The 15,146-nt window shown below is 42.6% G+C and overlaps 1 protein-coding gene across 3 annotated transcripts in view; it reads left to right on the plus strand.

Annotated features, from left to right (window-relative positions):
• CTPS2 (CTP synthase 2) overlaps positions 1 to 15,146 on the plus strand; it is a 232,487-nt gene that overhangs the window by 140,725 nt on the left and 76,616 nt on the right. For all 3 annotated transcript variants that reach the window (XM_083172428.1, XM_083172427.1, XM_083172429.1), the window contains one exon: positions 12,008 to 12,104. In XM_083172428.1, coding sequence (XP_083028554.1) covers positions 12,008 to 12,104 — 97 coding nt within the window. The remainder of the gene's footprint in view (positions 1 to 12,007; positions 12,105 to 15,146) is intronic.

Raw genomic sequence — 15,146 nt, forward strand, 5'->3', positions numbered from 1 at the left:
AACTCGCCTGCTTGTCGGGCAGGAGTCTGTGGTCATCTGGAGGGGTGGTGACGATAGGACAGCTATATGAGGCCAACATACTAAAAACTTTTCAGCAGCTAAAGGAGGAGTACGGGTTGTCTCAGGTATATTTTTTTAGATATTTACAGCTGCGTCATGCACTAAATACTCAATTCAACAACAGTCCCCCTGTACTGCTATCCTCTCCAGCAAAAATATTCCTGGCTAATCTGGGGCAGATTAAAACAGTATCTTTGGCCTACTCGTTTATGCTATCTTTCCTACACAAGGGTTCACTACCCTCCCTAAAAGCCAAGTGGGAGGCAGATGTGGGTGGTTTTGAGGAGGAAGAATGGGAGGAGGCACTGGCACTACCACGACATGCCACAGTCTCCGCCAGAGTCCAACAAGTCCAGCTATTCATTTTACATAGAACATACTTGACTCCGTGCGCTCTGGTTAGATTCGGTGGCCGAGCCTCCCCGGACTGCCCAAAATGTCATTCCTCACAGGGGACCCTATGGCACTTGCTTTGGGACTGCCCCCTGGTTAGCTCTTATTGGGTTGCTGTCAAAACAACGATTATATCCACTGGGATCCCCGGGCAGGCTCTGACACCTAAAATGTGTATGCTGGGAAGCAAAGAAAATACCCCTCTGACTAGCATAGAGGGTCAATATGTGATTAACCTATGCTCCCTAGCCAAGGTTGTAATAGCCAGACATTGGATGGCTGGTCAGGGGCCTACACTGGTGGAGTGGAAGGCTCTAGTCAATGTCACTGTGCAACACGAAAAATATGTTTATATGTCTCGCGGCACTCTGCCTAAATTTGAAAAAATTTGGAATAGGTGGTTGCAGTCCCCGCACTCCTCACATTCTCAAAACCGTTGATAAGTGTTGATAACCACGGCATGTCTATAAGCAGTGTGAATAAGTGAATGCAATACCTCACATGGGATGGAAATCCTACTGTACACATTCAATACATGACAGATGTTCTTCTTATCTTTCTCTTCACTTTCTTCTCTTCCTCTTTCCCCTTTACTATGTATTTCAGTATATAATAAAAAATTGAATTATTGATATCCAGTCAGAACAGAGCAGGGACACCTCATCCTCTCATAAACAATTGTTTTATTGTACTCCAAATGAATATACATCGTGACAGCATTATATGTTAACATAATGTAAAGCCCAGTAAGTTAGGCTGGCTAATTGTTATTATCCTTGACATCCTTGTATGTATATATTTCAAATCGATGCTCTGTCTTGTACTCATAATCTGTTGAATAAAAATACTTTATTTAAAAAAATGTGCTGATGGTGTGACGCTCAGGTGTCACAGGATGGATTATATAGCATAAATGTGCTGATGGTGTGACGCTCCGGTGTCACAGGATGGATTATATAGCATAAATGTGCTGATGGTGTGACGCTCAGGTGTCACAGGATGGATTATATAGCATAAATGTGCTGATGGTGTGACACTCAGGTGTCACAGGATGGATTATATAGCATAAATGTGCTGATGGTGTGACGCTCCGGTGTCACAAGATGGATTATATAGCATAAATGTGCTGATGGTGTGACGCTCAGGTGTCACAAGATGGATTATATAGCATAAATGTGCTGATGGTGTGACGCTCAGGTGTCACAGGATGGATTATATAGCATAAATGTGCTGATGGTGTGACGCTCAGGTGTCACAGGATGGGTTATATAGCATAAATGTGCTGATGGTGTGACGCTCAGGTGTCACAAGATGGTTATATAGCATAAATGTGCTGATGGTGTGACGCTCAGGTGTCACAGGATGGATTATATAGCATAAATGTGCTGATGGTGTGACGCTCAGGTGTCACCATTTTGACGTTTTAAATTAAAATGTGCCCTCGCGATTGAAAAATGTGCCCTCGCGATTGAAAAATGTGCCCTTCCCGTGGTCAGCACCCTGCCCTAAAAAATTTCTAGAGTGAACACTACTTTCTACTATTGTAAAGCGCAACGGAATCTGCTGCGCTATATAAGAGACTGTAAATAAATATAACAAATGTGAGTGATACTGGCATTTTAAGCCAATATTTTGAGTATATCTCACAGAGATGTTGGCACTCAAAGGGTTACAACATTAGGGTGATAGGCATAAATATATTAAGATTAGTTCTTTTAACTAAAAGAAAATAAAGGGTTAATTTAACATCAGGAGGAATTTATCTGGAATTTTGGTTGCTCTGTTCTTGTTATATGTTCTGGCCCCAGTTGGATCTCTGTGTAATACCTGGCTTAGGTATGGCTGCCTGTTTTGTGTGCCAACCTGGTTTACTTCTAAATAACTGCTCTTTGTGCCAGCCATGTGTGCGGTACATCTGCCTTTCCGCTTCGATTGTGTTTAAATGCTCTTGAGTTGACTGAAATTATCTCCATTTAAATACATTTATTAATGTTATATTAAAAGTCTGGGTACTTGTGTATTATAGCGGCGCCCCCGATGTGCATCGCACGATGTTTATATCGCATGGCATGCATCGCATAGCATGCGATGCGAAGCGATTTTTGCCCCCTATGCGATGAAAGATCGTCTAAGCACCATAAAGGGTGCTTTTAAGCACCCTAATGGGTGCTTAGAATGTGAAATGCACCCCCACGCCACCCCCACCCCCCCCCCCCACTATAAACGTGAACCCGAAGTGTGGCGAGCGCAGCGAGCCCGCGAGGGGCGGCGGTACGCGTCCTCCGACCTTTTTATACCCCCACTATCCACGTCAGCGTGGAGTTGAGAATAGAAAGTGTGGTGAGCGCAGCGAGCCACCGAGCCCGAAGCGTGGCGAGCGGACGCGGATACCTTCACAGGTATCGGAGTCCCTCGCGGGCTTCACAGGTATCCGCGGGGCTCGCTGCGCCCATTAGGGTGCTTATACAATGTTTAATCGCGTCGCATCGCATTGTATGGCATTGTATGCCATGTACAATGTCATACAATTTTAAAATTGTATGACATTGTACCGCATCACGCGATATCGTGTCGCATCACATACCATCGTATGCCTTATGGTATGCGATGCGATGGGCGCCGCCAAAATATACAAGTACCAAAGTCTGTTGTCTAGGAGACTATGGTCTGGATGTAATGATAGCCAATGTAATGGAGTGCATCTTTAACGCTCTAATTGCAAACTCGATCCGACTTCTCATGGTATTTAGACCAGGAAGTGTCCAATTTATTTGGACCAATTGGAATATGTCTTTTAGTGCAACATCTACACAGTATGAAAGAAAGTTGACCATTGGCACCCAAAGGTAGCATGATTGAAGCATCACACACCCTATATAAACCCCAGTCCACCATTTTGTCCTTGAGGTAGTTCTTGAGGAGGAGATGCTGGTTTGTTCTAGAGAGAGAGTATGATGTATTTTTGGAGATGTCGCAGAGTTGGAGAGAGAGAGTATGGTGTATTTTTGGAGAGATGTCGCAGAGTTGGAGCGGATATGGCACTCTTTTCTCCTGCCCCCTCTCTCTCCCCCATGGTCTCTTTCTTCCTGCCCCTTCTTTCTCTCAAACCTCTCTATTACTCCCCCTCCATTGCTCTGTCTTTGTCATCATCTTTCACCCTCTTTCATTTCTCCCTCTTCCCCTCTCCCCTCTCCGCTTGTCTCCCGACTTGGCATTGGTTCTCCCCATCCCTGAAGTCTCTCTCACTCCTGCTCCTACCCCTCCCTTTTGCTCTTGTTCCTCCCCCTCTCTATCCAACACCATATCTCTCCTCTTTTTCACATTCCCTTTTTCATGAAGCCCTCTCTCCCTGACCACCCTCCCTCACCTCTTCACCATCTATGTCTCTCACTCCCCTTACTCTTTCTTTTGCTCCCCCCCTCCCTTAAGGGACAGTGTAGCAATACAAGTACAAGAGGGGGGGGGGGGGGGCATTTTAAAAAGTTGCTATGTGGCCCAATAAGTTCTAGTTATGCCCCAGATGAAACTCATTGGATAGTGTGCATCAGAACCAGGGCTTTGGGAGTTACGTCACAATTGGGTTCAGAGGACCTACTGGGAAAGCAGGAGAAAGGAGTCCATGGAAATGGTAGGCAGCAATGGGGCAGGTTCACTTTCATGCTGCAAAGCATTCCACCGGCATTACAGGAACCAAGGATATAAAATAACTATAAAGCAAACCTTTGGCAAAGATTTATACACACAGACCACATTGCTCATATGCTGTAAATGGGATACAGTCACTAAGTTGACCACTAAAGGTCGACAGGGCTTAGGTTGACATCTGAAGTAGGTCGACATGGCTTGAATGTCAACAAAAGCATTAGGTCAACAATGGCAAGGTCAACATTAGTTTTTCACTTTTTTTTATCAGATATGAGCCGACAGGCGGTATTTCATGCCCTACAATACACTACGGCATGGTGGGAGAATAAAATAGTGTGGCGAGGGCAGCGTGGCACCGTGTGCTTGCCATGCAAGAGGACGTGGTACACTCTGATGGTGTCCATGTCGACTATATCAACATTCGGGGCAAAAAACTTGAAAAGCTAATGTCAACCTTTTGACTGTCGACTTTGCCATCGTCGACCTTCGGACCCTGTCAACCTATTTCAGGTGTCGCCCTAAGCCCTGTCCACCTTCAGTGGTTGATCCAATGTATGTCCATCTAAATTGGGTCGGCTCAGTGGCCCATACCCGCTATAAATCTATTTGAACCATTTTTCTGTCTTTAGGTGGTTGCGTTCATAGTCATACAATGACATTCCCCAAGCGCTCTGTATACACATTTACCATCTCTACGGTACAGCCTGTATTTTAACCTTTATAGTTGACATGTATGAGACAGCTTGGATCTCAGGGGAACCGCAGCACTGACAAATAAAACGCTGCTGTAGCGACTTAACTACAATTTTGTATTAAACCGTACATTCTATTTTGGGGCACGTTCAGTTTTTCCAATTTCCTGCTATTCCAGCAACTTTTGTTTAAACCTTCCTCTCTCTTTCTTTTGCTGATCCCTGATACATCCAATCCCCTCATACTCTGTAACCTATTTTTATGCCAGAACATTGTGCCTTTGTTATCTCTCAGTGTAATATGTTACATTTACTCATTTACTATAAAACAACAGAAACAATCAGGCGCAAATAGTTAGAAAATTGCTCCACCTTTTAATCTTATATATACACTTAAAGGTATTCGAAAGATTTTCCTAAAGAATCGAATAATAGTATGGCTGCTCCCAAATGCAATTCTGGAGATTGACTATAGTAGCAAGAGGAGAGAGGGTTTTTCACAATAATTAAATGAATAAGATAAATCTATATTCGTGTATATATAAATAAAGGTGAAAAAATAGAGAGCGCCACACACCTGAGAAATTTTTGATTGATAGAAAATATTTTACTAAATATAAAAATCAAATACATATAAAAACAATAATAACAACAATACAATAGATTCAGCTCCTTATAAAATGGGGGAATGATCAAGATTTATCATCGGTAGGTCAGACTCAGCTCCAAACAAATGCCTGATTTACTGAAGAGACATAGCTCTATGGCGTGACATCGCGTTAAATGAGTTCTTGCGAATAAGTGTCAGTTTATTTGTAATAGAATGACAGAAGGTAGCGTGTCACTAAATGTCCAATGACAAGGGGTTTTCCCAATTTTTAGAATGATGAGGGCCCTCAAAAGAATTATTGCTCATACTACCTCTGTAGTTTTAGTTGGATTGCCTCTCATAAGCCTGCGGTCGCCGGGAGATGGTAGTTCTTCCGTGCGGCTCAAACTACAACCCGCTTGGACGGTCAGCCGTGAACGGCGGGCCGCCGATGGATTGAGCAGGGAGTGAGCCCGCACTGACCTGATGTGAGTTTCCAGGTGCTCCGTTAAGGCTTCCAAGTTTAGCAGGTACGAGGTCCACTTTCACTGGATCGCGATGGTGTGAATTCAGAGCGGCTGCTCGTAGTGACAGGCAGTCTGGGCAGAGAGCTGGCAAGGTAGTCAGTGCCTTGCAAATAATCCTTGACGCGTTTCTCCGCTGTGGAACAGTAGCGGTTTCATCAGAAGGGAAACGCTACCTTCTGTCATTCTATTACAAATAAACTGACACTTATTCGCAAGAACTCATTTAACGCGATGTCACGCCATAGAGCTATGTCTCTTCAGTAAATCAGGCATTTGTTTGGAGCTGAGTCTGACCTACCGATGATAAATCTTGATCATTCCCCCATTTTATAAGGAGCTGAATCTATTGTATTGTTGTTATTGTTTTTATATGTATTTGATTTTTATATTTAGTAAAATATTTTCTATCAATCAAAAATTTCTCAGGTGTGTGGCGCTCTCTATTTTTTCACCTTTATTTATATATACACGAATATAGATTTATCTTATTCATTTAATTATTGTGAAAAACCCTCTCTCCATTTACTATAAAATCTTCAGTCTGCAAGTGGGGGTTTAAAAAATATACAGTAAGTACCTGGCCACAGAGTCACCTTTACTGTATCCTCATTCTTGTATTCAAATGCAGGAATTCAAAATAGTACATCATAAAAGTGTATGATAACAATACATATTATAGTGCTAAGGCAGGGAGGAGAGGTCTGATGGAATAGGAAACCTATAGCTTAGATATTGCAAGCAGGGAAGGGCAATGATTTTAATGGAAATAATATGACTCTTGGTAAAAATCCAGAGAATTTTCCAGTGTTTCAGATCAGATTTTAAGTGGTATTCAATGTGGGGTCGGGAAGAGGCGAGCTGCAGCCGGCAGCTTGTCACTTCCCAGCCGTTCTCGGCAGAACGAGCCCGACTGCTTGTGAAGTCGGGCTTGTTCTGCGAGATCCCCTGTTCAATGCTGTCAGGGAAGACAGCATTGAATAGGGCCCCGCAGCCATCCGTCGGGAGATGGCTGCGAGTTATTGAATACCCCCTTAAGCTGAAATATTTTGATCTGTACAAATATTTGCAAAAGGCTATAGTCATGGGGCAACAGATTGGCATATTTGGGGTTATTCTGATTTTGTCAACTTTTAGCATCTGCAATTATGCGCATGTACAACCGCTTGGTGCAAATGAGCATGGCGAACTGCATGCATGGGGGGGGGGGGGGGGGGCGAGCAGCGTCTGGGGGACTCGCAAGGCTGCGAAATTCACAGCCTTGTGAGTCAACCAGAATAAGGTCCATCGTGACAAAAGAAAGAGTTTGGGAGGAACCAGCAGTGTGAGGAAACTTGCTTGTTGATATTCGTATGTGGGTGGGGAAGCTACAAGTGATTCTATCAGCCTTTTCTCCCTAAGGGCCAGATGTATATCAAGCTTCAAAAATTTATAAAATGGTGAGTGATAAACAGCCAGGCAATCAGCACCTAACACAGGATTTAAATAATAATAGGTAGGAGCTGATTGGCTGCTTGATAATCACTCTATTTTATCACTTTTTAAAGCTTGCTACATCTGGCCCTCTAACAGCACACTTACTTTAAAGTCCTTTCTCGAGTACACATAGCAGTTTCTTTAAACTTTAGCAGATACAGTATGTCAGGTTAAAGGCTCTCCCCTTCAGGTAATTTGAGGACAGACAATTACTTTAAGTTTTTGTCACGAATGCCCGTAAGGGTTTCTTTGACCTTTAACTTCTGGTATATCTCAGCGTAGGAACAGGCTTTATATATAAAAATCACACAACGCTTTATAATTCTGACTCAAGTAAACATAGAGTTTTCTTTGGACAAAGGTATCCGTTGCCGTATAGTAATAAAAAGTTATTTTGATAACACATCCACATGAAAAGGTATATCCATAAAAAAATCACAATATAAAAAAAATACAGTGTTTAAAAGTCAAGGAGGTGTTCACTGATGGCCATAAAAGGCAAATTGTTCATATTCAGTCTGAAGCACTGAAGACTCATGGAAAGAGCATCTCACCATCCCAGAGTGTAAATGAACTGTTCTCCCTGTATAGTGACGCTGACCGTGGTGGCGGTGGCGGTGGCGGCAGCGTACACATCAACACCTTTCAGAAAACTCCTTTTTCAAGATGTCATCTTGAAAAAAGGTATTTTCCGAAATTCTGCACTGATTTCAGCCCATGAAGGATGTGAATTTGCTGGTGTTATTCCGCATTGCACCCTTCGCAAACAATAGGATTGACCCCCAGGTCTAGTAGAAAATCAAGTTAATACTGAATACTCTCTTTTACTTCCACGTTTCATATTCTAGATACGAAATTCCATTTTGGGGATAAGTTGTCCATTAAGGAAAACACACTTCCATGAGGAACACCATTTCCCTGAATAACTTTGCTTACATTTTTGCTGTGTTGTGAATATTCCTTTTCTTCATAAACAGTATTTTGTTACATTTTATCTTAGTAGGGTATATGAAGGTAGAAGATTTATGGTACTTGTTTCCTAGCACGGCGCCAGCGATAAAAATTGTATCCATCGGGACCCCAAAAATCGCGTCCATCACATGCAACCAAATCGCATGCGATGCGATCGATGCGATTTTTACATTGGAATCAATGTAAAATGGTCCCTGAGACCCGATTTTACATTGGCCCCAATGTTAAATGGTCCCCAGACCCTAATTTTTTATTGTTCCCCAACCCTGATGGGTCAAATGCCCCCCATTGTTAACGCCACCCCACGATGAACGCCAACCCGAAGCGTGGCGAGCCCGCGAGGGGCGGCGGCACGCGTCCTCCGACCTTTTCATACCACCACTATCCACGTCGGCGTGGAGTTCATTTTATATAGAGTGGCGAGCGCAGCGAGCCCCGCGAGGGGATGCGCATTACTTCACAGATATTTTGCGTCCCCTCGCTGCGCTCGCCACACTATATAAAATCAACTCCACGCCGACGTGGATAGTGGGGGTATGAAAAGGTCAGAGGACGCGTACAGCTGGCTCGCTGCGCTCGCCACGCTTCAAGTTGGCGTTCATCGTGGGGTGGCGTTAACAATGGTGGGGGCATTTGTCATGTAAAATACCCATAATGGTGGGTATACAATGAAAAATCGGGTCCATTGGCCCATTTAACATTGTTCCCTATGTAAAATCGCATCGGTCGCATCGCATGCCTTAACTTAAGGCATGCGATGGATGCGATTTTTTAATTGTCGGGGAAAAGGCTAAAAATAGCCCTAAAATCTCTTCGGTCGCATCCATCGCATACCTTAAGTTAAGGTATGCGATCACCTACGACGGGCGCCGTGCTAGGAAACAAGTACCAGATTTATATTTCTCCTAAGGAAAATCAGTATTCCATGCTATGATATTTCCATGTACTTTATGTTCACAAGTAATACACTGCCAGGTTATGCCTGCTGAAGCAGATAGTTGAATAATTTTTTCCACTTTCTACCATAACAAAACCTTATTTATTTAGAGAATAAAAGGCCTAATTCACACCTGATCACAGGACAAATGTGTTCTCAAAATGTTCTGTTGGAGAGTAATAACGTACTCGGCAAAACCATGTGCACTGCAGATGGGGCAGATGTAATTTGTGCAGAAAGTTAAGTTGGGTACACACCTAAAGATTTATATGTCCAATTTATCTGGTGGGAACAAACATCTGGTCATTTATGGGAGCATATGAGAACTGAACATTTGCCCCACACAGTAAAACAATGGTCATTAAGAAAATTTGGTTAAATCTATTTGATTTAACAAATTTTTCCTAACAAATTTTTTTTTTAGCCATTTTCCAGCATTTGGGAGCATATGCTTGTCATATGCTCGCTTACATTACCAGTTTTTTTGTTCCCACCAGATAGACTGGGCAGACAAATCTGTAGGTCTGTACCCAGCTTTAGATTTGGGTTATTTTGTTTCTGTGCATAGTAAATATGGAATATTCTGCGCTATATAAGAATCTGTAAATAAATAAAAATAAATAAAATGTAGATTTCAGTTTGAACACCCCCCCCCCCCCCACACACACACACACACACCTAAATCTTACTTTCCCTGCACATGTTATATCTGCCCTACCTGCAACATGGTTTTGCCCATTTTGGGCACACATTTTCCCTGCGATTCGGTCTGGATAAGGCTCGACATACTGTACAAGTGAATTGCTTTCCTAGCAGAAACAGATGGTATTTACAGATACATACAGCATCAGATGACGAGGAAAAATACATCTTTGCCAGCCTGGTAACAAAAAGATCACTAAAGTGAAGGGTTGCAGGTGATTTATTGCAAATGAACAGAGATATATTTTAATACAAGTTATAAATCCCAATAGATGTCAGTCATCTCTTAGCACAAGACTAGCATCCAAGGCAATTTAATTAACAAGTGATCCATGAAACTAGCACCATTTGTCAGCACTGCTCATGCAGAATTAAGTATTTCTGTGATCTTAGACCTTGTCATTTTATGTTTTAGCCTCACGGTGCCTTAAGATGCAATATAAAGGGGACATTTTAGGATACTTCAGCACCAAAGGCAATGTAGAACAAACATGATTGTTGAACAGTTACTGTATAGATCTTTTGCTTCCTTTGAAATTGAGCAGCATCCCCGGGAAAGTGTCGTTGTCTGCTTCAAAGTCTCCACCGAGTACAAATATCACACACTGGTATCTACAAATAATCTTATTGGTTGTTTAACCAGTGTCACATACACTATAAAATAAATGCAGTATAAAATCGGTAGCTCAGATTTTGGCCGTATTAAATTACGACTAAATCTAAAATAGTTTATACAATATAAAAGATATCTTGAAATTTCCCAAATGTTAATGTGGAATTACCGATAAGGGATGTACTGAGATAAGGTGGAGAGAGACAAAACTACCAATTAATCTGCTCCTAGCTGTCATTTATCGTACACAGCTTGTAGCATTGTAGTCAAGAGCTGATTGGCTGGTACTTTATCTCTCCATTTTATCACTCTTAAAGGCTTAGTACATTTTCCTCCAAGTGAGGTACAATGGGCCTTATTCTAGTTCACTCTTTCTGACAAAATCCTTCTTAGATGGACAAAACCATGTGCACTGCAGGGGGGCAGATGTAAAATGTGCAGAGAGAATTAAATGTGGGTGAGTCATTTTGTTTCTGTGCAGGGTAAATACTGGCTGCTTTATTTTTACACTGCAATATAGATCTCACTTTGTAGTAAAACCCCACCCAAATCTAATTCTCTCTGCACAAGTAACATCTGCCCCACCTGCAGTCAGAAAGAGTGAACTAGAATAAGGCCCAATGTGAGGCACCAATGTTCCTCTTATATTGGTAAAAGCTAATAGGTGATTTGTTTTTTTCATTGTACATGCACAAACCACATCTGTACTCCATGCAACTCTGTGTACCTTTCTGCAATGTACTGCGGCCCTGACCTGACTGATATATAATTTTTTGTTCAGCAGAGTATCTGTAATTCAAAATCCGCAATAACCCGCCCTATTAGCCCCGGTTTTCTTTTCAGGGAACTTCTCCCGGATTCTATATGCTTTTTTGCAGGAAAACAGGGTATTTTATATTTTGTATGTCATATTGTTATTGCCATTGGGCCATTAGCAATAAACATAACCAACATAGCCTTACTAAAGCCCCGGACACGGGGTTATGGGTGCCCCGTGCTGAGCAAGCCGTCTAAGCACAGATCGCTCGGCACACATCCCTGCACACATGCGATGCACCTGCAATGTGTGCTGAGCGTTCTGTGCTATACGGGTTTGCTTATCGGTAAAACACTGCAATCTAAGCAGGATAGACAGTGCATAGTGCTATCTCTGCGGGCGATGGTGGGGCGCGGGACTGCGCAGCACCATCGCTATAGGATGTACACACGGAGCGATCCATGCTTCATTTCTAAGCAATCTAGTCAGATTCGCCCCCTGTGTGTGTCCTGTAAGTTTCAACAATTAGAGGTGCAGTTAAAAAACAATAACAGTAAATTGTCTTTTTCAATAGTCCCTATTATGAATGTGTATAGTTGTTGTACATGTCTGCTTCTAAATAGGAATAACTTTACTTTTTCTGGTAGGTTATTGACATGCCTGAGCACAACCCAGGGGACATGGGAGGCACAATGCGACTCGGAAAAAGGAAGACTTTCTTCACTGCCAGAGGTTCCATTCTAAGTATGTCTCCACTTTCCTGTATGATGTGTGATTACTGTACAACAACTGCTTGTCCCAAACTACAGTAAATTATATTTTCATGTGATGCTGGCATCATGTGACATGTAAAGCATGTGCCTTTCCCAGCATATTATTCTTATGCATGTCTTCCCCCGATGGCCCTTAAGGGGCATACACACGTAGAGATGTGTGCTAAGCTATTTAGGGGAGGCGATTTGCCTGTGTACAGATCTCCCATGGGGAGCACATACACATGCAGAGATTTGTGCTAAGCGATTTTACTAAGCAATTTGGCTTAAGCAAAGAAAAGGCCGGGTAGTGGTTCAGAATGAGAGATCTCGATCACTATCTCTCATTCTGTACACATAGAGATATTTGCAGTCACTTGCTAAGCAATTTGACTAGATTTTGACTGCATGCACTGACTTAGTTAGCAGGCGATAGTGAAGTGCGGGGCCGCGCATTGTAATTGCTCAGGGCAGACACACAGAGAGATCTGTGCTTACTTTCTAAGCATTCTAGTCAGATTGCTTAGAAAAGAGCACAAAATCGCTCCATGTGTTTACCCCTTTAGACTGCAGTCACATTTCCCCGATTGCGACCAGTTTCTGGGCTTGTGCACATGCAGTTTTGCAAAAATCTCTGAATATCAATATTTGCAAATTCGCACATACTAAATTAGGCCCTATGTACTCTATTTAGAGTGTTTTTGTGTTGTTTTGTTTTCTACTCATAATATTATTGCAATACCACACTGTAGTAAACAATACAAAATCAGCCTTGTAGTCTAGTAGCAACAGACCTTGACTTGGTAAAATACCGTTGTGTCAGGGCTGAGAGCTGTCTCTTATTTACCTGTGTTTTTTTGCCCGAAAAAGATTTTATGGGTTTTTCACTATTTCAGATCAGATATGTCAAAGAAACACAGCACATTGGTTATGACAGAGCGCTAGTAATACAGTACAGTACTGTAGAGCCACTGGCAGTGTGCAATAACCTGATACGCCAGGGATTTGTACACAAGGCTTTTAATACTACAGTATGCCCCACAATGTGATACATATTTTATTGCACAGCGCTGTTGTAAGACCGGCCTGATTTACAAAGTGATTAATTAGGTAAAAGAGATATCAAAATAGGATTTCACCTGAATGTAATGCATGGGTCACTGTAGTGGTATGTAAATGACACTGCCAAACATCTGTGGATTAAATATTAAATAGAGATGAGTAGGGGTTAAATAATATATATTTTTTTGGTTTATACTGTATCATTTCAGCCAGGTCACATTGCGTTGATCCTTTTTTGTTCATACTAATGATGTCCAGCACTTAGCAGCAGTAATAACCACTATTACAGCTGATAGCTGGGCAGTTAATCCTTGCTGAGCTGCAGTTACGGCCTATGATGAGCCTTTGGATGCTTGGGGAAAACAATCTGTCTACAGTTACTACAGTGCACTATGGGGGTTATTCCGGTTGACTCGTTCGAATGCAAATTTGCACCCTTGCGAGTCAACCAAACCCTGCCTTGCGAATGGTGGATGGCCGCCACCCATTCACAATCTGGATTTGCATGCATGGCTTGCAAACGGATGTCACACAGTAACATCCATTCGCATCCTTGTGGTATCCGCCCCCAATGGTCGGCGACCATTGAATGATGGCGAAGGCACACGCAATATAAAAGTGACTCTAAAGTCACTTTTTATATACATGGATGCTCGAGGGGAAGTGGGCGGGCAGCTGACATCACCAGATGATGACATCACCGTGATGCATCCGCATCACGGGACCGCGCATCGGGTCAGAGGAGATGTCAGACCCATCCGATTTGGGCCGATTTCAGAGTGTGTATGGGCACCTTATCAGTCACCGAACTACTGAGCTCTATGTCAGTAATGACACCTATTACAGACATAGCAAATACATCTTGGAAATCGCAGAACCCACCTTTGAAGTTATGCCCTTATATTTAACAAGTATCTCATTGAGTTATTGTGACTTATTGTGGCAATGTCACTTCTTATCAGGCACCAATCATAGTTTAGTCTGAAGGATTACAGAGGCCATTAATATTTGGTTATGGTTTAAAAAGTCGACATTGCCTAGTTTAACAGTCAGCACCAAAAGGTTGACATGCACAAGGTCGACATAGAAAAAAGGTCAACAGAAGCAAATGACCCCACAAAGTTGACCCAATTGAATTTGCGGTCAGCCTAAATTTCCTGTTCCCACCATAGACGCCTATGTTAAAACTTTAACATAGGCTTCTATGGTGGGAACTGGCCATAGACACACATGTTAAATTCATAACATACAAGTCTATGGCACCGCGCACAGTGTATCAGGTTGTGATAGACTGAGGGATATCCCACTGATGTCACTGGGAATTCCCTTATTCTCCGGGAGGAGCTGTAAGTGTAAACACAGTTGCGGCTCCTCAGTCTGTTTGGATTGGGTTATGCAGCTTGCTTTTCTTAACCCCGTGGATGCCTACTTTGGAATGAAGAGGACGCGATCTATGCCGGAGAAGCGGTAATTATAATTTTCTTTCAGAGGCACCTATTTGGAATTCTACTGGACAAGTGAACCGAACCTCAGTGTCAAGATAGGTGAGTATGTATGGATGGAGTGTGTAATAAAGTTATACTTTATTATGTGTGTGTGAGTGTAATTTATTTAGGTATTGGTTCTGTAGTGGGACTACAAGTCCCAGTGTAGTGGGGGCTTGCTGGGGCTTGTTCTATTACAAAACCCAATACCTTATATCAAATCTATATTTAAACCACTTTATTGCCATCAGCCCGGTGCTTACCGCCCAGGGGTGCCGGGGACAGCCTCAGGCTTCAGTCAGGGGTGCCCTGGGTCTCGGCCATATTTAACATCAAATGGATACGAATGGGTGCATACGTACCCATTCCATCTTAGTAAATTTACCCCTCTGACTGTTACTGCACTGACCATAGCTGTACAGAATCATGGGCCTTATTCTGGTTCGGTCAGTGTAACGTACGTACGGTCCGTTTCACCGTACATTTCC

Source organism: Crinia signifera, chromosome 2 (genome assembly GCF_055691185.1).
Source record: "Crinia signifera chromosome 2, ASM5569118v1, whole genome shotgun sequence".
Classification (NCBI taxonomy): Eukaryota; Metazoa; Chordata; class Amphibia; order Anura; family Myobatrachidae; genus Crinia; species Crinia signifera.